Genomic DNA, 23,218 nt, shown 5'->3' on the forward strand with positions numbered 1-23,218 from the left:
CAAAAAATAATATAACAAAAGAAAAGGACAAAGGTGTAAAAAAATTAAATATGTCTAATTACTCAAACATTTTTTCAGAAGCGGGTCCTAGCTCTCAAATAAATAATATACAGGTTGCAAAAAAGAAAGAAACCCATGTCAGAAATTTATTTGAGAGTGAAAGTAAAGAACAAGAAGGCACTGTAAAATTGAACGAGTCCATTTTGAGTCAAAATACCATAACAAAAAATGGATTATGCTTTATATGTACTTACAATATTAGTATCATTAATTTTGGTGTAAAATGTTCAACTTGCACCAGAAATTATCATTATAAATGTTTAATGAAACACGAGATATATCATGACAACTTTGTATGTAAAAGTTGTGATTTTAAAAATAAAACTTCATAAGTTAACTGCATGTTATTGCCCTATTTTAGTTTAAAATCATTTTTTGTTTTTTTTTTTTTATTTTGTTCTGTGCTAAATTTATAAACTGGATGACTGTTAATTTAGTTAGTCTAAATTTTTAACACATAGGGTATAAATAGTACAGTATAAGGGTACACAAGGCATAAATAGGTACATTTCTTAATAAATGTTTCTTTTAAAAAAAATTTGTTTCGCTTTTATTATTTCAGGTGAAATAGGGTGCCAACAATTGGAATTTTTTTAGTGCCAACAATTGGCTCTAAGGTGCCAACTATTGGAAATTTGCTAAATTTGAGAATTTTTGCAGTTTCAACTAATTTTTGATAAATATTTCGAGTTTTTTTTGTTATTGTTTAACTCTTTAGAGAATTTTATTTGTCAAAAATCGTGTAAAGTATCTCTATTTCATATATTTTTTTTCTTATGAAAAAAAACTTGTAGCTATCTCCTTAAGGTGCCAACAATTGGGTAGTTTACCCTACCTCAACAAGTAATCCTCACTGAAAACATTTTAATTTAATTAAAAAATGACCCTCTAAAACCTACGTTGTTCTTATGAAGCGAATTTATAACCTTAGAAATATTTGGAATAACCTATAGCCGTCGGACCACTGTGTAAAGATTAAATGGTGAAAAATGATACTTAAAACGGAAATTTCCCAATAGAGTCGTATAAAAGAGCTTAATCGGGCGATATTGCTCGTGAAATTGATGCAACTTTACGATCCGGGAAGCGATTTAAATTTATAGCGAGACAAAGTAATAAAAAACCCTCATTAATTAAGGGCATTTATTAAACATATATAAAATAAATCCATAAACTCACCCTTTAACTTGGCACGCACTTTATTGGCAGTTTTCTTAATGTCGCTCATGAGATCTTCCAGTTCCTGTTTGGTTTCTGTAAAATAAATTATTTTATGTACAATTAAATCAGTTTTAGGCTTCAGTAGGATCTGATATGATTTTGCCATTCTGCCATAGCATTCGGCACTCGCCTAATGAGAATAAAGGAATGCTTGCTTTGGTTAAAAAAAAATTTGCTGACGATAGTGTTATGATGACTTATTGCACCATTGACAATATAAAAATCTATTTATCGCCCCCTTTTAGACCTCCGTCGCGTTCGCGTCACTCTGGTAATCCGAAAGAAAACAAATTTACCCCAGTGAGGGAAACTTCAATATTCGATAACATCGTGCCAACTTTTATTACTTTCTCGTCGAGGGTTTTTTTTTTGTTTGGTTCTTTCTTACTCCTGATCCAGAAGCCCTTTTGCCCTCTAATAAAACGTCCATCTTGAAAATAGCGGATAGGCAGAGGGCATATGTTGCCGTGTCATACAAGGACGATTGATCCAGAGAAATCGGGTCTGGAGGAAAATATTCCAGAAACATAAAACATGCTTTTACACGGAGAAGGATTAAAATAAAATCGAGAACGTAGCTTAGAGGGTTATTTGCAATTCTATGGCCTGCAACACGACAAATTTAAATTACTTACGTTACAAAGGACAAAATCGATCGTGTAACGCGAAATGTTTTTGTTTTATTTTTTTTAAATAATTTAGTGGATAATAAAAACGAGTGTTTTGGGAATTATTTATGTATAACTTAAATGGAAACGGTTGATTTTCTTTATTTTTAATTGAAAGGGTCATCAGTGGCATGCCCTGGATTTAGGAGTTAGGATCTAACATTTCAAATCTAGTGGTTTTTCCTTAGAAAAGTGTATGAGTGATCCTAGAAATTCCAAGGATCCAAGGAAGATACAGAAATACTAATATAACCTGAGACACCGATAATAATTTTAAAATTTGAACTTTTACTAATATATATATTCTGAGAGATTTTGTTGCCATAGGTTGACCAGTAGGTACATCTCTTTCTACATAACAGTAAAATCATGCGAAATGTATTCATTTTCCAATGATTTTATTATATTAATGGCCATATGTCCCATTGACACCAATATTCTGCTTAAATTGGACAGGCAAACTTCTCTAACGCAATGTAAATTAAAATTTACATAAATGCCTAAATAATTTAAGCAACTTTATTTTTTGTAGAATTTCAAAATAAATTTGATAAATTTTCCTTCTAAGATTATAACTAATCACTAATGCATAGACAATATTTTAACTAGACATAATTTACTGGAACTAAAATATGCTTTCTTGGGCCTCATATTCTATGGATATTACAAGGATTCCAGAAAAAAATTAAATCGTGAAAATGTCGATACAAAATCATAATTTCTTATGCATAACTTTAATTGATACGATTGCCATGTTCTTAATTTTAAATTTAAATGGTCATCAGTGAAGTGCCTGGATATTCGAGTTAATCGGATATAGAAGGTTGGATTCAGCATTGAAAATCTATAGTTTTTTTCCTAGAAAAGTCTATGAATGATCCAAGGATCCAAGGGAGAAACACAAATACCAATATAACTTGAGAAACCGATAATAATTTAATAATTTTAATTAATTAATTTTTTAATAATTTAATTTAATTTTGCTTAAGATTCATCCATACTTCGAAGATTCAGTCGATAGATACAAAGATGCAGGCAAAAATTAAATAGTGGAAAAAATATCTTAAAAAAAATGTCGATACCAAAGCATAATTTCTTATGCATAACTTTAATTGATACGATTAATATTTTTTTAAATTTTTTATTTAAACGGTCATCAATGGGGTGCCTGGATATTTCATTTAAACTGGATTTGGAAGGTATAATTCAGCATTTAAAATCTAGTCTTTTTCCTAGAAGAGTCTATGAGAAATATACAGAAACACTAATTATAACTTAAGAAACCGATAATAATTTTAATTTTTGCTCAGAATCTTGGAATATATCCAGATTCTTAGGTCTCTAAAGAATCTTTAGGATTCAAGGATTCAGGAAAAAATTGAATCATGAAAAATGAATGTATTGGGAAAAAAAATTCGATACAAAAACACAATTTCTTATGCATAACTTTAATTGACACGAGTGACATTTTTTTAATTTTAAATGGTCATCAGTGGGGTGCCTCGACATTCCGATAATAATTAAAATTTTTCCTAAAAATTTTGGAATTTATCCAAATTCTAATGGCTCTAAAGAACCTTTAGGATTCAAGTATTCAGTGCATAAAATATTCTATGGATAAAACAAGGATGCAGGAAAAAATTGAATAGTGAAAGAAATGCCTTGGAAAAAAAATGTCGATAAAAACCCACAATTTCGTATGCATAACTTTAATTAATACGACTGACACCTTATTTATTTCAAATTTAAATGGTCGTCATTTAGAAGGTATGCTGCAGCATTTAAAATCGATAGTTTTTTTTTCAAGAAAAGTCTATGAATGATTTAAGGATCCAAGAAAAACTGATAATAATTTAATTTTTTTCTAAAAATCTTGGAATTTAACCAGAGTCTAATGGCTCTAAAGAACCTTTAGGATTCAAGTATTCAGTGCATATAATATTCTATGGATAAAACAAGGATGCAGGAAAAAATTGAATAGTGAAAGAAATGCCTTGGAAAAAAATGTCGATGCAAAAATTACAATTTCTTATGCATAACTTTAATTGGTATGATTGACATTTTTTTAATTATAAATTTAAATGGTCATCATTGGCCTGGATTTTCAGGTTAATCTGGATTTAGAAGGTAGGATCCAGCATTTAAAATTTACAGTTTTTTCCTAGAAAAGTTTATGAATGATCCAAGGAATTCCAAGGATCCAAGGGAGATACAAAAATACCAATATAACTTGAGAAACCGATAATAATTTTAATGTTTTCATGGGATCCATCTATATTTCGATAGATCTAGGATTTAAGGATTCAGTCCATAGAATATTCTAAGGATATTACAAGGATGCAGGCAAAAATTGAATAGTGAAAAAAATGCTGATACCAAAGCACAATTTCTTATGCATAACTTTTTGAATTTTGAATTTTGAAGAACTGATTGAATCGATATATCAAAGATTCAATCGATAGAATATTCGATGGATATTACAAGGATGCAGGTAAAAATTGAATGATGAAAAAATATTTTATTATTATTATAAGTATAATATAAATAATTATTATAAGCATAATTTTAATTGATACGATTAATATTTTTTAATTTTTTATTTAAATGGTCATCAGTGGGGTGCCTGGATATTTCATTTAAACTGGATTTGGAAGGTATTAATTCAGAATTTAAAATCTACTCTTTTTCCTAGAAGAGCCTATGAGGAACGTACAGAAATACTAATTATAACTTAAGAAACCGATAATAATTTTAATTTTTGCTAAGAATCTTGAAATTTAACCAGATTCTAATGTCTCTAAAGAGTCTTTAGGATTCAAGGATTCAGGAAAAAATTGAATCATGAAAAATGAATGTATTGGGAAAAAAAATTTCGATACAAAAACACAATTTCTTATGTATAACTTTAATTAACACGAGTGACATTTTTTTAATTTTAAATTTAAAAAATGTCAGTGGGGTGCGTGGACATTCCTATTATAATTTAAATTTTTCCTAAAAATTTTGAAATTTATCCAAATTCTAATGGATCTAAAGAACCTTTAGGACTCGAGTATTCAGTGCATAGAATATTCTATGGATAAAACAAGGATGCAGGAAAAAATTGAATAGTGAAAGAAATGCCTTGGAAAAAAATGTCGATACAAAATCACAATTTCATATGCATAACTTTAATTGCTACGATGGACACCTTTTCTATTTTAATTTAAATGAACATTTAGAAGGTACCTTACAGCATTTAAACTCTCTAGTTTATTTTTCAAAAAAAGTCTATGAATGATTTAAGGTTCCAAGAGAAACTGATAATAATTATAAATATTTTCTAAAAATCTTGGAATTTATCCAGAGTCTAATGGCTCTAAAGAACCTTTAGGATTCAAGTATTCAGTGCATAGAATATTCTATGGATAAAACAAGGATGCAGGAAAAAATTGAATAGTGAAAGAAATGCCTTGGAAAAAATGTCGATGCAAAAATTACAATTTCTTATGCATAACTTTAATTGGTATGATTGACATTTTTTTAATTATAAATTTAAATGGTCATCATTGGCCTGGATTTTCAGGTTAATCTGGATTTAGAAGGTAGGATCCAGCATTTAAAATTTACAGTTTTTTCCTAGAAAAGTTTATGAATGATCCAAGGAATTCCAAGGATCCAAGGGAGATACAAAAATACCAATATAATTTGAGAAACCGATAATAATTTTAATGTTTTCATGGGATCCATCTATATTTCGATAGATCTAGGATTTAAGGATTCAGTCCATAGAATATTCTAAGGATATTACAAGGATGCAGGCAAAAATTGAATAGTGAAAAAAATGCTGATACCAAAGCACAATTTCTTATGCATAACTTTTTGAATTTTGAATTTTGAAGAACTGATTGAATCGATATATCAAAGATTCAATCGATAGAATATTCGATGGATATTACAAGGATGCAGGTAAAAATTGAATGATGAAAAAATATTTTATTATTATTATAAGTATAATATAAATAATTATTATAAGCATAATTTTAATTGATACGATTAATATTTTTTAATTTTTTATTTAAATGGTCATCAGTGGGGTGCCTGGATATTTCATTTAAACTGGATTTGGAAGGTATTAATTCAGAATTTAAAATCTACTCTTTTTCCTAGAAGAGCCTATGAGGAACGTACAGAAATACTAATTATAACTTAAGAAACCGATAATAATTTTAATTTTTGCTAAGAATCTTGAAATTTAACCAGATTCTAATGTCTCTAAAGAGTCTTTAGGATTCAAGGATTCAGGAAAAAATTGAATCATGAAAAATGAATGTATTGGGAAAAAAAATTTCGATACAAAAACACAATTTCTTATGTATAACTTTAATTAACACGAGTGACATTTTTTTAATTTTAAATTTAAAAAATGTCAGTGGGGTGCGTGGACATTCCTATTATAATTTAAATTTTTCCTAAAAATTTTGAAATTTATCCAAATTCTAATGGATCTAAAGAACCTTTAGGACTCGAGTATTCAGTGCATAGAATATTCTATGGATAAAACAAGGATGCAGGAAAAAATTGAATAGTGAAAGAAATGCCTTGGAAAAAAATGTCGATACAAAATCACAATTTCATATGCATAACTTTAATTGCTACGATGGACACCTTTTCTATTTTAATTTAAATGAACATTTAGAAGGTACCTTACAGCATTTAAACTCTCTAGTTTATTTTTCAAAAAAAGTCTATGAATGATTTAAGGTTCCAAGAGAAACTGATAATAATTATAAATATTTTCTAAAAATCTTGGAATTTATCCAGAGTCTAATGGCTCTAAAGAACCTTTAGGATTCAAGTATTCAGTGCATAGAATATTCTATGGATAAAACAAGGATGCAGGAAAAAATTGAATAGTGAAAGAAATGCCTTGGAAAAAATGTCGATGCAAAAATTACAATTTCTTATGCATAACTTTAATTGGTATGATTGACATTTTTTTAATTATAAATTTAAATGGTCATCATTGGCCTGGATTTTCAGGTTAATCTGGATTTAGAAGGTAGGATCCAGCATTTAAAATTTACAGTTTTTTCCTAGAAAAGTTTATGAATGATCCAAGGAATTTCAAGGATCCAAGAGAGATACAAAAATACCAATATAACTTGAGAAACCGATAATAATTTTAATGTTTGCTTGGGATCCAGCTATATTTCGATAGATCTAGGATTGAAGCATTCAGTCCATAGAATATTCTAAGGATATTACAAGGATGCAGGCAAAAATTGAATAGTGAAAAAAATGCTGATACCAAAGCACAATTTCTCATGCATAACTTTAATTGATACGATTGACATATTTTAATTATAAATTTAAACAGTGGGGTGCCTGGACATTCAAGTTAATCTAGATGTAGAAGGTAGGATCCAGCATTAAAAATCTATAGTTTTTTCCCTAGAAGAATCTATGAATGAATCAAGGATGCAAAGAAGACAGAGAAAGAGATAATAATTTTAATTGTTGCTAAAAATCTTGGAATTCATCCAGATTTTGATAGCTCTAAATCACCTTTAGGATTCAAATATTCAGCGCATAGAATATTCTATGAATAAAACAAGGATGCAGAAAAAAATTGAATCGTGAAAAAAATGTCGATACAAAATTACGATTTCTTATGCATAATTTAAATTAATACGATTGACATTTTCTTTAATTTTAAATTTAAACGGTCATCAGTGGGGTGCCTGGACATTCAAGTTGGAATTCATCCAGATTTCGATGGATCTCAGGAGCTTTGGGGATTCAAGAATTCAGTCCATAGCATATTCTGTGGATAATACGAGGATACCAGGAAAAAATTATTTCATACAAAATCATAATTTCTAATGCATAACTTTAATTGATACGATTGACATTTTTTTAATTTTAAATGGCCATCAGTGGGGTGCCTGGACATTGAAGTTAATCTAGATTTAGAAGGTAGGATCCAGCATTTAAAATCTATAGTTTTTTCCCTAGAAGAAGCTATGAATGATTCAAGGATGCAAAGAAGACAGAGAAAGAGATAATAATTTTAATTGTTGCTAAAAATCTTGGAATTCATCCAGATTCTAATGGCTCTAAAGAACCTCTAAAATTCAAGTATTCAGTGCATAGAATATTCTATAAATAAAACAAGGATGCAGGAAAAAATTGAATCGTGAAAAAAATGTCGATACAAAATCACGATTTCTTATGCATAACTTAAATTGATACGATTGACATTTTTTTGATTTTAAATTTAAACGGTCATCAGTGGGGTGCCTGGACATTCAAGTTGGAATTCGTCCAGATTTCGATAAAAATCTAAGAAGCTTTTGGGATTCAAGAATTCAGTCCGTAGCAAATTCTGTGGATAATACAAGGATACCTGGAAAAAATTATTTGATACAAAATCGTAATTTCTAATACATAACTTTAATTGATACGATTGACATTTTTTTAATTTTAAATTTAAATGGTCATCAGTGGGGTGCCTGGACATTGAAGTTAATCTGGATTTAGAAGGTAGGATCCAGGATTGAAAATATTTTTTTACCTAGAAGAATCTATGAATGATTCAAGGATGTAAAGAAGATCCAGAAAGAGAAACCGATAATAATTTTAGTTTTTGCTAAAAATCTTGGAATTCATCCAGATTCTAATGGCTCTAAAGAACCTCTAAAATTCAAGTATTCAGTGCATAGAATATTCTATGAATAAAACAAGGATGCAGGAAAAAATTTAATCGTGAAAAAAATTTCGACACAAAATCACGATTTCTTATGCATAACTTTAATTGATACGATTGCCATTTTTTTAATTTAAAATTTAAACGGTCATCAGTGGAGTGCCTGGACATTCAAGTTGGAATTCATACAGATTTCGATAAAAATCTAAGGAGCTTTTGGGATTCAAGAATTCAGTCCATAGCATATTCTGTGGATAATACGAGGATACAAGGAAAAAATTATTTGACACAAAATCATAATTTCTAATGCATAACTTTAATTGATACGATTGACATTTTTTTAATTTTAAATTTAAATGGTCATCAGTGGGGTGCCTGGACATTGAAGTTAATGTAGATTTAGAAGGTAGGATCCAGTATTTAAAATCTATAGTTTTTCCCTAGAAGAAGCTATGAATGATTCAAGGATGCAAAGAAGACAGAGAAAGAGATAATAATTTTAATTGTTGCTAAAAATCTTGGAATTCATCCAGATTCTAATGGCTCTAAAGAACCTCTAAAATTCAAGTATTCAGTGCATAGAATATTCTATGAATAAAACAATGATGCAGGGAAAAATTGAATCGATAAAAAAATTTCGATACAAAATCACTATTTCTTATGCATAACTTTAATTGATACGATTTCGACGTTTTTTTAATTTTAAATTTAAACGGTCATCAGTGGGGTGCCTGGACATTCAAGTTGGAATTCATCCAGATTTCGATGGATCTCAGGAGCTTTGGGGATTCAAGAATTCAGTCCATAGCATATTCTGTGGATAATACAAGGATACCTGGAAAAAATTATTTGATACCAAATCATAAATTATAATGCATAACTTTAATGGATACGATTGACATTTTTTAAATTTTAAATTTAAATGGTCATCAGAGGGGTGCCTGGACATTGAAGTTAATCCAGATTTAGAATCTACATCTAAATGTTTTTTTGTTCCTAGAACAATCAATCCATAGATTGTTCATTGTTATGATTGATCCAAGAAATCCAGAAAAATTATAACTAATATTTATCGCAAATTGGGGGTTTCAGCTTAACTTGGAAAAGGTAAATTGAAAATGTTGCCTTCCAGCCATACGTACATGGAATTCGAGTTCCAGAATTTTTATCAATTTCCTGATTTATTGGACATGATTTATTTATTTGTCTTTATTTTGAATTTGGGTGCTTATCAAGCGTGAGTGAAAACATTCCTGCAATGGATTCGATCTATTTAACTCAATTCAGATAAGAGTGCCGAACGCTATGACAAAATTGCATTTTTTCCTCTATTGGATACTGAAATGGTACAAAACTGTCAAATGTTTTTCAGGCCTTTTGTAGGTTAGACAGATTTAAGAAAAAGAAACATAATTCACAATTAATCTTCGATCTAATCGAGTTTTAATGAGTTTAGTTCCTGAGAATTAAAGGATCTAGGTTTCACCTTAATTAGTCTAGGGTTTCATCCATATAAAAATTAATTGATCCAGGATCCAAAAATATTCTTCCTGTCCTATTGGAATTTTATTCTAAGGTTCCATAAGGTTCCATATTTACAACATCTTGTCCCTTATTCCAAATTCCATTGACTCATTGTGCTTATAAATCCAACGTCATCATCGACAACCGAATTAATCGTTCATATCTCCCACGTGCGGGCTGATGCAAGCAATTACGTGGTGTAATTGATGAATCTGTCCTCCAACGCACGGAAGTTTTCCCGGGAAATTCGGAAATATACTGCTCGCGTCAATGTGGGACGTACGATTTATTAGATCAGCACTTACAGTTGTTCGGACACTTTTGTACGCATAAACGAATAATCGATTAACAATTTCTGGATAAAGCGCGTTAAATGTCTTTTTATTTGTACAATAAATTCACGGTCGTAACGATCGCGTGACGGCCACAACGGAATGGAGAAATTTATTCGGAATTATGACTCTTTCGCACTTTTATGCCCGAATCACGTCAATAATAATGGTTCTATTGTCTCTGGATGAGGTTTTGGACAATTTGATACAACTGAAATACTGGGAACACCTTTAGAATCTCAATTTATAGATCAAAGAAAGAATCTATGGGAACCTTAACCTTCAGGAATTTCTTAAAGAATTAGGGTCAACCTTAAATAAGCCAAGGAATTGAAAGTCAAAAAATTATGTAATTTTTGTTTATAAATTGTTTATAGCTCCACAACGAAGTTTGAAAGTTAAAAATTGACATTTTTGAGGCTCATTGAGGGTCTCTTGAAACTAATTTTTCTTTCTAGAGACTTTTTCTACCAAAAATCGAATTCTAAGCAAAATATTTAAGGACCTATTCCAGGCATTTAAATGGGAATTACGTGCAATTGTGCATGTCGTAGCCTGCATATAAATAATTGAAAATTTCATTTAAAATAGCCAGTTAAAGGAGCGCCAAGGAATTCCACTTTGCAGGGAATAATCAATTATTTAGAACATTTCATATATAACTGCAATATCACAGTTAAATGTCAAACTCGTTTTAATCAAAAAACTCCTTTTTAACACTTACAGAACTCGTTAAAAATCATGTAATACATGACCCGTTTACTGGTAAAAGTAAATTGTAAAAATTACGATTGTAGCTGAACGATCACGTTCCGCTGAGTTTAATAAAACAGATTTTTTTTAATTGACAATGCTATTAAATTTAATAGACCTTCCAAACTCAAAACAAAAAAAATGCTTTTTGCTTGCAATTTATTTTTCCGGATATACCAATGCAGAAAATATTTGAAAAATGAACATTTTAGTACGGTACGTAAAGGCTTTTAATTTATTTTGTTATACGGGTTATAAGGACCGTAGGATTCCAAGGATCTTGGGATTTAATTTTAAGGATCACCCTTAGTAAGGAAAAACAAAATAATTATTATTATTTTATTTTAATGAGAACGCACCGTAGCACCATCCAAAATTCTGCATTAATTAATTGCGCCGACCTAAATTGTACAAACATCACTTGAGCGTATAAGAGGCGATTTACCCGAATGTTCGCCTCAACCAACAAATGAAGCTTTCGCCCTCAAGTTCCCTTGGAAAGCACTTAGGGATGGTGACACATTAAATAATTATCAACCGTAAATGCGGATATGGAAATTCACACCTAGAACCTGAACTGGGTCATATAGGAAGACGTTCAGTTCGGAGTTATAAGAGAGATGTCGTATGTATGCACTTATCTACATTAACACAAGAAAATTTAGTTCAATGTCTCCTCTTCTCTTTCTCAGACAGTTTCTTATTCTCTTGCATCTGTTTCTTTCGCCCTATTACTTTGTCAATCTCCATCTTGGTCACATATTCTCCTCCTTCTTCTTCTTTTCTTAGTTTCCTATCACGTTCTTTTGCTATTTAACCGACTACGAACGAATTCGACAATTAATAACACACCTACGTTACACCCAATAAACTCGCATAGTTCCCTGATATGCTGCACTTCCCGTAATGAATAAAAGGAAAATGGGATTCCCTGGATCGATCCCGATTCCGTCTCTCGTGTTCTCTGAAACTCGTCTGTAATAACTGCGAGACACTCGGATTTCGGTAAATTTTTTATTGTTAAATTTTCAGGAATTACGAAATCGAAGTTACGAAATTTGTTAAAAATGTTTTAGGTAATTTATCTAAGAGTGCCGAAATCCATGACGGAATGGCATTTTTTTTATAGTATACCCTAAAGTGGTTAAAAAATATTAAAGTTTATATTACATAGCTCTAGTTTGGATTGTTCCTTTCCACTTCTACCTCGAGAACTTCATAATGTGATGTTACGGGTTAAATTTGAATGTGGTAAATTTAAAAAAAAAATTTATTAAATTAAAATATTTATGAATATAGAAATAAAAAATTGAAAGGTGCGAATATAAACTGGATGATCGTCTGTAATAACTGCGAGACACTGGGATGTTGGGACATTTTTATTCTCAATTTACGGAAAAATTAAACGATCAACATTAAGAGAGTCAAAGCATTCATTTAGGAGTGCCGAACTCCATGGCAGAATGGCATTTCAACTTTGAGAACTATATAATGAACTTTTTGTTGAATTTCAAAAAATATCGAATATTGAAATTTCAAAAATAAATTAAAGGAATATAAATTGGCTGATTTTCGGCTACTGATATTAATAATATATATTCTGATTTTTTAGAGATTATAAGAGCTGCAGTGGATAAAGAGAGTCCCAAACAAAAACGTACACTAAGAATATCCATTGGTTAATGATACTGTAAAACAAGCACAAACAAAACGTAACAACGCATACAAGCGATTTTGTCTTACCAAAAGTGAAAAACTCTAAAGGGTTTGATAGGAAGCCAAAATCAGCCTACAGAGTTTAGGGATATTGATTTTGGTCCATATAATACCAACGTAGAAGAACATTTTAATCAATATTATGCAAATAGTGTTGAGTAAATTTCAGAAAATATAGAGAAACGGCAATGGGACTGTAAAGTTAGGGAACATAAGAACTCACAGATAGCAGACTTTAAAAACCTTACTGTTCAGGAACTAAAATTTATTATATTAAAACTAAAGTACCAGTGATGAGTTTTGCAGTGTTAAGTTGATCAAAGACTTATTTTGTGTGGTAGGATATCCTTTACTCTATCTAATAAATACCTCTTTAGAAACTGGTTGAGTTGCAGATGAACTGAAGACAAGTGTTATGATTTCCATCCCTAAAGTGTCAAAAGCAACCCTCCCAGAAGAATTGAACCATTAATTTACTCCCTGTTGTAGATAAAATCATCAAAGCAATTGTATGTCAGCAATTGAGGCACTATTTGGAGGAAAACAACTTACTCTATGTTGGACAATCCGGATTTAGAAATAACCATTCATGCGAGTCGGCCCTACAGTATATTTGTGCTAAGTGGAGAAAAAAAAAACGATGAAAATGTTGTGCTTACTTAAAACGGACATTTGAGACTATAGATCGCGATATCCTTATGGAAATAAAAGTACTGTATTAAAATGGATTAAGGATTATTTAAGTAACAGATGTACTAAAACTAAAGTAGGTGATAGATTTTCAAATTAGGTTTCAAGTAAACTAGGTGTGCCACAGGGCAGTGTTCTTGGGCTCTTATTATTATTTATAATTTACGTAAATGATATAAACACAGTTTTGCGTAATTCATTTATTAACTTCACGAAATTTTAAAGTCTATATTTCACTATATAGGTTTTTCTGATAAAGCTTTTAATGTCATTAATTCTTTTTTTAAGCGGTAGGGTGCAGCGAGTCAAGATAGAGGAAAAGGTATCTGAACCCTTGGAAGTTGATAATGGCGTGCCTCAGGGTGGTATTTTAGAACCCTTATTTTTTATTATTTATACTTTTAGATTTTATTTTTATTTAAAAAACTGCCTTTACCATTTTTATGCTGACGATGCTTAGAAGATGCTAAAAATGCGGAAGCTAAAATTAATCAAGACTTACAAGCCATATGCGATATTTCTCAAAGCATTTTCTAAAATTAAATTCTTCTAAGTCCTCTATAATGTTTATTGGTAATAAGCAAAAAATTAACCATATTTTAAACAACAACACTATTAATATTAAGATGGGTGATGCTAATATTTCTGTTGTAGATAATTGCAAAAGTTTGGGCTAATAGTGGATAGTGATTTGCGATTTCATCAACACGTTTCTAATGTTCTAAAAAAAAAGTATTTTGCTTTAAAATTAATTTACTTGCATAGGCATTATCTAAGTGAAGATGCAGTTCACCATGCAGATCAGAATGCAATTATTGCGATATTGTTTACGATTGGTACCTAGACTATAATGACAGGTACCGATTCCAAAAGCTTCAGAACTCATGTATTCGCCTAATTTTTGGCATAGGCAGACGTAATCGCGTTTCCCATAGACTTTCGAGCTGGGGTGGTTAAATATGCAAAATCGTAGGATTGCTCATTCACTTCCAAATGATGTTCACCATTTGGGCTTAAGAAGAAACACAATTCATATTCCAAGACATAAGACTCAATTATTTAAAAGGTCCTTTTCCTATAATTTTGCATATCAGATGAACTCTTTGGGCATACATTTTGAGTTGGGTTTGGTGTCTGTTCAGACTTTTCGTAGCGGAATGATGGTGCGTCTGATGATGAGATGCATATTTTGTATGATTGGTTGTGCAAAAATAAATTAAATTTAAATATAAAGAAAACACAATGTACTGCGTTGGGGTCGAAGACAAATTGTAATAAATTTTATGAATCAGGCTGTACTGTAAATATAAATGGAGATCAAGTAGATTTTGTTTCTGAAATGAAATACTTGGGAATAATTATTGATCCACAGTTGAACTTTTCATTGCACATAGATTATGTTTGTAAAAAATCATTTTTGTCTCGTATTTCAACTTGTTTGTCACTATGGTCTAAAAAGTTAGTATTTAACCCTATTATATTGCCTCATTTTAATTATTGTTCAGCTTTACTTATATCTTGTACGCAAGGAAACATAAATAGACTTCAGTTACAGCAAAATAAAGCTATGAGGATTATTTTGAACTGTACACCAATTGAATCTATGCTTTCTACATTAAATTGGTTATCGGTAGGAAAAAATATTGAAAAGGCAATTTAATATTAATTTTTAAAATCATCGAACATCGTCTTTTACCTAACTATTTAGAGACGTTTTTGGAAAAAATAGAAAATTTCTATCAATACAATATTCAACATATTAAAACCACTGCTTTACAAAAATCACTGTTTTAATGGAATTCGCCTGCTTAATAACCTACCAGTAAATATTAAAGAAGCAACATCACTGAACATGTTTAATAGAAAAGTTTTTAATTTTTTAAAGAATCAATTATAATTTAATTTTAAGGAATTTATTATGCTACACACATAATTATATTATTATTATTATTATTTACAGCCAGTTAAGGCTCGCACTCCCTCTAAGGGAAAGGGATCATTTACTTATCCCAGATACCTCCGATATCAAAAGGATTAAGCTCTGTGGTCTGTAGGGGGCCTTTTCGGTGCCCTTAAGTGACCTGAAATGTAGAGTTATCCCCTAGGAATTTTCGGGTGCTGCGTGCAGTTGCCAGTAGTACTGCCTTTTGCATGTGCTTATATAGATGTTCGCCAGTTCCTAGTTGTTTAAGGTATTCCAGTAGACTCTTTAGTATTACACCCGTTGTCGATATAACAATTGGGATGGTCTGAACATTATCCATTCTCCATTGCCTTCCGATTTGAATTTCTAGATCTCTGTATTTGGCGATTTTCTCAGTGTGTTTCTCTTGCAGATTATTGTTGTTCGGTATGGCTACGTCAATTAGAGTTGTTTTCCTGGAAATTTTATCTATTAAAATAAGACCTGGTCTATTATGCCTTACATGTTGATCGGTAAGTACACAGCGGTTACAATATAACTTATATCGGTCATTTTCCACTACGGGTTCTGGAGTATATTTATAATACGGAACCTTCTCTGTTGTAATAGGTTCCAACTTCATTGCCAGCTCTTGATGTAAAATTTTCACAGCTGAATCGTGTCAGTATATATATGTCTCAGTCAGTGTCGTAATAATAATAATAATAAAAAAATAATAATAATAATAAAAAAATAATAATAATAATAATAAAAAAACTGCGAGGCACTCGGATCTCGCGACATTTTTATTGTTAAGTTTTCAGGAAATACGATCCAAATTAAAAAATTAACAGCATTTCTGGGTTGGATCCGATTTGTTTTAAGCAATTGACAGAAGAGTGCCGAATACCATGACGGAATGGCAAGGAGTGCCAAACTCTATGGCAGAATGGCATCTTTTTCTCTATTACACTCTAAGAAAGTTTTGACTTTTAATGGTCACTTTTGAATTTACTTTGAATTTTTGTTGAATTTTCATTCTATGCAATTCACACGACAGAATGGCAAGGAGTGCCGAACCCTATGGCAGAATGGCATATGTTACTCTTTTACAGCCTAAAATAGTTTTGACTTTTAATAGTCATTTTTGAATTTACGTTGAATTTTGAATTTTTTGTTGAATTAAAAAAAAATTAAATATTGAATATTAAAAGCATTTCTGCGTTGGATTCGATGTTTCAGGTAATTGACATAAGAGTGCCGAATGCCATGACGGAATGGCAGGGAGTGCCGAACTCCATGGCAGAATGGCATCTTTTTCTCTATGACACTCTAAGAAACTTTTGACTTTTAATGGTCATTTTTGAATTTTAAATTTTTTGTTGAATTAAAAAAAAATGAATATTGAAAGCATTCCTGTGTTGGATTCGATCTGTTTCACGCAATTGACATAAGAGCACTGATTGCCATTACGGAATGGCAAGGAGTGCCCTACTACACCCTAAAATAGTTTTGACTTTTAATGGCCATTTTTGAATTTACCTTGAATTTCGAATTTTTTGTTGAATTAAAAAAATAAATAAATATTGAATATTAAAAGCATTCCTGCATTGGATACGATCTGTTTCAGCCAATTGACATAACAGTGCCGAACTCCATAGCAGAATGGCATTTTCAGAACGGTAATTTTTGAATCTTTGTTGCATAAAAAAAATTGAATATTGAAATTAAAAAAAAAATTAAAGGTACGAATATAAATTAACTGATCGTCGGTAATAACTGCCAAACACTCTCAAATGTCGGGACATTTTTATTCTATGCAATTCACACTACGACAGAATGGCAAGGAGTGCCGAACCCCATGGCAGAATGGCATTTTTTCACTATCACACCCCAAAATTGTTTTGAAATATTAAATTTTAAAACAGCTACAGTTTGCATTGTTCCTTTCCAGTCACGCCTCGAGAACTTCATAATGAACTCCTACATAGTTGCTGATGCGAATATGAACTGATAAGATGTACAACTGGGGTAAGTTTTGTCCCCTAGCTACTTTTAACCATAAATCGCTCGTGCGCGGGTAAAGGGGTATAAGTCAGAATATTTATAAAATGAGGTTAACGCAAAATTCGACACCACTTTTCAAGATCTTGAATTGTGTAAAAGGGTATAACTCTAGCCGCGTTTAAAATCCGTATTTTCAATTGCGTAAAACAGGTTTAAAATATGTATATATAGGGAGTATGAATATATATCATTATATATCCGTTTTCACAAGAAGCTGGTTTGGCGTAAAGCGATTTAACATGACTTATACCTCTTTACCCTAATCACAGAACAACCCACGTTATTTTGTGCCGTACGAATATGTCACTATTATTTTTGTTTACATATTTTTAATGACGCATGGCGTGTTGAATGCTTAGCAAAATAATCGACATAATTTGGTTTTAAACAAGTTTAGAAACCTTTGGTTGCTTAAATAAGTTCTAGAACCCTGCCAGAACGGGCAAAGAAGACTATAGAACGTCCTGTTTGGGTTAAAGTGCATAGTTTTGTCATTAGTTTAAGTGAGGTTATGGCTTCAAAAAGAACAAAATTAATGATTGATATGTGCAAAGAAAATGGATTTGATAATCTTTGTGCCGTTGAGGATGGTAAGTTCAGCTCAAATATTAAATTATGCTTTTATGTTTAATACGCAATTATTGTTCTTTCACTAATAATACTGTACCGTTTCTGGGATTTGGGACTTGTACTTCTTTACCCGCGCACAGATCTAAAATTTAAAATTGCTTTAAATTAATACTATTATTTCAGTATATTGTTGTCGATTATAAAAGATGTTAAATTATTTTAAATTTTTTACTAGGTTTAGTCTGTATTTTTTTAGCTACATACCTACTATTTTTTTATCCATATACTAAAAGTCAAATACAGCGTGCCAAGTCACTAAAATTTAAGGTACTGTATTTTATATCGAATTAATTTCTGTTATTAATATTTTTATAGGTAAGCAGACTTGGCAAGAGATTTGTTGTACAAGCACCAATGTCATAGACCAGATACCATCTACTTCACAGGATGTTTTAACAGAGATGTCAGAGCAATCTAATAAGAAGGAATTCGTTACTTTGCATAATGTTCCTTTATCTACAACACCGTATTTTGAGGATGATGTGTCATCTATACACGGTAAATATGATTAAATTTGCTTTCAATTTATAGATATTCTTTGGTGTCAAATAGAATTTGAAATTATTTCGGGAATTTGAGACGAGTTAGGTAAATGTTTGATACAGCATTTTGAACTGTGGAAACTATTTTACGTATCAAAAAATAAAATGTTACTTCCCCATTCTACTTTTTTGAATGATGTTTTGTTCAAGCCGGTTAGTTTATACCATTTACTAGCTATTTGAAAACTAGAATAAAGAAGTAAAATTCATGATAATATGGCAATAAAAAAATTAATTGTAGGTCATTGTTTAATTTCAGAGGTTCTGCCATCACCAGGTAACGAACAATTAGGTGATGATCCTGGCGATTGTGACGACAGCGATAAGGATAAAGACTACGCCCCAGAGTCAGAAAGTTCAGATTCTGATATGGTTAATCTACAGCAACTTGCAGATAAAATAAAAAAGAAAAACAACAATTCGGCGGGTCAAGTGGAAAATGTTATTAAAGAAAATAGGCGAGGTCGGAAAACAGTAAAGGAAGAAACCAGGGAGAAAAGAAAGTTAAGAAAAACAAACAGAAATTTGGGTAGGGAATATACTACCAGCAAGGGGAAACTTATCAGAAAAAGAGAGAGAAGACCTTTATGCTCTTGTAGGAATGGATGTTGTAGTAAAGTAGATGATGTTCAGTTGGACATGCTTTTTGATTATTTCTGGTCAATTGGCGACTTTGACGAGAGGGTTGCCTATACCGCAAGTCTTATTACGAAACAAAGAAAGAAAACAGCAATAACGTCAGAAAGGAAGAAAAAGCGAGACTGTGTTAACGTTTTTCATTTGAAAGTTAATGGCGAGTTGATTCAAGTTTGTAAAGGGTGCTTTGAAAAAACCTTCGATATTTCTAATAAATTTATAACGACTGTATTATTAAAAATGAACTCAACAGGAATATGTGAAAAAGATAAAAGAGGTCGTAAAGAGCCTCCAAACAAAATAAGTGAAAACAGTTTGCAGCTAGTAAAAGATCACATAGCTTCCATTCCAACCTACGAAAGCCATTATTGTAGGAGGAATTCCGAAAAACGATTTTTACCTTCATTTTACACGTTGATACGTCTTTATGAAGAATATAAAATTTGGGTCCCGCCAAATAATAAGCCCGTAAGTCGTAAGATTTATGAACATGTTTTTCACGAAATGGGCATTAAAATAAAAAAGTTCCAGAAAGACACATGCGCTACGTGTGAAAAATTGAACATTTTGATTCGCAATGAGAAAAACAGTGAAACCTTGAGTAGGTTAAAAACTGAACTGCAGTCACATCTAGATGAAGCTCAGGCGGCTTTTGATTCGAAAAGACAAGACAAAGGCCTTGCAAAACAGGATGAGACTAAACTTGTATACGTGTTTGATCTTCAACAGTGCCTACCAACCCCAGATCTAACTGCCTCTGTTGCCTTTTATAAAAGAAAACTGTGGACCTACAACCTGACCATGCACGAATGTAAAAAAAAACAAGCGATCTGTTGCATGTGGTACGAGACCATTTCTGGACGGGGTGCAAATCAGGTAGCGTCTTGCGTATTTCGAGAACTTTTATCTTTGCCTCCTGAAATAAAGCATGTTACACTTTATTCTGACACTTGCGGAGGTCAGAATAAAAATTCCCATATTGTAGCAATGTTTCTAGTTCTTATGCAGCTGACTCATCTGGAAAGTGTGGATCATAAATTTTTGGTTCCCGGTCACACTCATATGGAGTGTGACTCCGATCATTCTGTCATTGAGAGAAAGAAAAAGAAGTATGAATATCCAATAAATCATCCGCGTGATTGGTTTCAACTAGTGCGGTTATGTCGACAGGCAAATAATAAGTTCCAAGTTATTGAGATGAACAGGGAACATTTCTATAGTTTCTCAGACCTGCTCAAGAAAGTATTTCAAGTAAAGAAAAAGGATGAGGAAGGAAACCATTTTGTTTGGAAAAATGTGAAATGGCTAAGATTTGAAAAAAAGAAATGGACATTTTATTATAAAACTTCTTTGAGTTACATAGCTCCCTTTCATGAAATGGACTTTTCAAGACGTGGACAAACTAAGGAGATACCAGTCTCAGCAATCCCTAAGTGTCAATTTCCAAACCCCATTACAGAGGAGAAAAAGAAAAACCTTATAGATCTATTGCCCTATATAGACAACGTGTTCCACGAATTCTACAAAGGCCTTCCCACCCAGAAGGATCTTCATGAAATTTTGCCTGATATAGAAGAAATTGACGAAGATAATATAGAGTAAAGAGAAACATCTTATGTTTTTTTGTGTAAAGAGGTATAATTAATTTTTTTTTTCTGCGAAATGGATATTTTTTTCTTTGTAATGTTATCCGAACATTAACCCTATTAAAATAAATAGCTCTGGAAAAAAAATCATTTTTGTATTATTTATTTTAAGGAAGTTATCCCAAAAATTGAACCGGACAATACTTACCAAGCAAATTTTCTCAAAACTAATACTTTTGACATTATACCCCTTTACCCGCGCACGAGCGAAATACAACACACCCTAAAAGAAAACTGACACACAAAGCTATTTTAAGGGCAACTTTTTGTTTATTTGAACTTTGGGGCGGTCGTTTCCCGATCGGGATCAATCAATTTTTTTTTTTTGAACTCGCCTCCCCTTTAATATCAGTTACAGGCGAGGCATTAAATTACCCTTCAGCCCTATCAGGGTAAATCGAGTTTAATATTAATTAAGGAACTTTCGTGGTGAATTAAGGAAATTTTTGTGAGAATGGCATTTCTTTCCTTCTCTAGGATATATTCTGATTTATGGGCAACAGTCAATTTTAATGTAATTTGAATGAGTTTTCTTCAAATAGTAGGCTCGACTTTTTATAGGGGTACGTACGCTTTAATAACTCATGTGTACTTTTGAACCTGTTTGATTCTCTTGTAAAATATATACGGAATAACTAATAAGACTAAACATCGGTGGTTGCCCAAAGCCATTTGCAGTATGCTCTTGACGAACTGTTTGCCAATTAAGTACAAATTGCTCATTGACCCCATTTCTGGATGTTTTGCATGGGAATTATAAGGATTGCATTGAAAACTGTCAAGGGAAATATTCAACTAAGAATACACAAGTTTTTTTATAACTAGGGTTTGAACCGACCTTTCTTAAGGGGTTAATAAAGACTAATGGTAGATATTAACGAGAGGAACATGGCAGGAAAACCGTGTATTTATTGCAGTTGGGAGGTGATTCATTTTCATTTAACCCCTATATAATAATAGAGTAACTATATCCCATAGCAATGCCTCTATTATCTTCTTCTTTCTGAACTAACGTCGACGTCATTGCTCCTAAAATTTGAAGAATTTCAGGGTAAAAAGCAGCCGGGGGGTAATTTATTACCAACCCCAATATAGAAACGTCAAGTGTATTCAGAATTCCGTTATATTCGAGAATCAGCGGCACAGAAAGACCGAGAAAGCGGTTCTCTAATGTTGCCAAAAATGGCTGATGGAATCATTTATTTAATGCCCGAATCTCCGATTTTTCCCATTTTGTTTTCGGGAAAAGAGGGCATATTAAGGTTCGGTTGCCAACAGTAGAATTAATAAATTATATTGGGAGAATTGATTATTCAAATATTTTTATCGTTTGCCTGTAAAATTTCCAAAGGGTAAACAATTAATTTCTCCTCGGATCATTTTGTTTGAAAATTCAATTTCTACATCAATCTAAATAATAACTATTAATTTAAATTGGAGTCTCTTGTTTAAAAATTCCCTTTCCTCATCAATCTAAATAATAACTAAACCCCTCCCTAAAAAAAACCATTTTCTGCCTTTTTTACATACTATTTACACAAAAAATCCTTTGCTAACTCTTGCCCTTTCACTGCAAGAATAAAACTATGTTCAAAGGCCATTAAATGCACTGTAAATCGGAACGTTCCAGGAACAGCATATATTAACGTTAATGGCACTTTAAACGGGAGTTTTTCAGGCAATTTTAATAGAAAGATTAATCAAAGGGATTAAAACAAGGGAGGCAATTTTTTTTCTTTTTTTTTTTTTTAAGGGCGTTAACAAGGGGGTTTGGTTAAGCGAGATTAATGGGTGGAAGCTAATCGCTTGGCTGGTTGGAGAGGGAAATTTTGAATCCCTTATAACATAAGGTGAAAAAGGTGTGTTTTTTTCCTCCTCACAATAGGGAGGAGTTGATGGATTTTTAAAATCATTGCTGTGATAAATTTTTTATTGTCTCTAAAGCCGATAAGAAAAAATAAATACTGTTGTGATTCCAGGTCGTTGATCACAATAAGCTGATAAGGGAAAAACAATTTTTTTTCTATATCTTTAAAATCACTGCAGTGATAAATCCGTTATCCGATTTAGGCTAATAAAGAAAAAAATATGTTCCATCTCAACATTTAAAACCACTGTTGTGATCTCTCCGTCATTGCATTT

At 31.5% G+C, this 23,218-nt stretch overlaps 2 protein-coding genes across 6 annotated transcripts in view; one reads left to right on the forward strand and one right to left on the reverse strand.

Annotated features, from left to right (window-relative positions):
• The window catches only part of LOC126742538 (syntaxin-1A), a 101,717-nt gene that overhangs the window by 49,466 nt on the left and 29,033 nt on the right, over positions 1-23,218 (reverse strand). For all 5 annotated transcript variants that reach the window (XM_050449193.1, XM_050449194.1, XM_050449196.1 and 2 more), the window contains exon 4: positions 1,240-1,314. In XM_050449193.1, the coding sequence (XP_050305150.1) occupies positions 1,240-1,314 (75 nt within the window). The remainder of the gene's footprint in view (positions 1-1,239; positions 1,315-23,218) is intronic.
• Positions 17,809-21,219, forward strand: LOC126742537 (uncharacterized). Its single transcript, XM_050449192.1, has 3 exons — positions 17,809-18,212; positions 18,568-18,750; positions 19,054-21,219. The coding sequence occupies exons 1-3, from the start codon at positions 18,134-18,136 to the stop codon at positions 21,030-21,032; spliced, it is 2,241 nt and encodes a 746-aa protein (XP_050305149.1). The 5' UTR covers positions 17,809-18,133; the 3' UTR covers positions 21,033-21,219.

This window comes from Anthonomus grandis, chromosome 11 (assembly GCF_022605725.1).
Source record: "Anthonomus grandis grandis chromosome 11, icAntGran1.3, whole genome shotgun sequence".
Taxonomy (NCBI): Eukaryota; Metazoa; Arthropoda; class Insecta; order Coleoptera; family Curculionidae; genus Anthonomus; species Anthonomus grandis.

Bases quoted from the DNA above. Each gene is read 5' to 3' on its own strand.
- LOC126742537 (XM_050449192.1), top strand. From the start codon at position 18,134: ATGGCTTCAAAAAGAACAAAATTAATGATTGATATGTGCAAAGAAAAT. The intron at 18,213-18,567 runs GTAAGTTCAGCT...ATATTTTTATAG, and splicing joins TCTTTGTGCCGTTGAGGATG to GTAAGCAGACTTGGCAAGAG. The intron at 18,751-19,053 runs GTAAATATGATT...GTTTAATTTCAG, and splicing joins TGATGTGTCATCTATACACG to AGGTTCTGCCATCACCAGGT.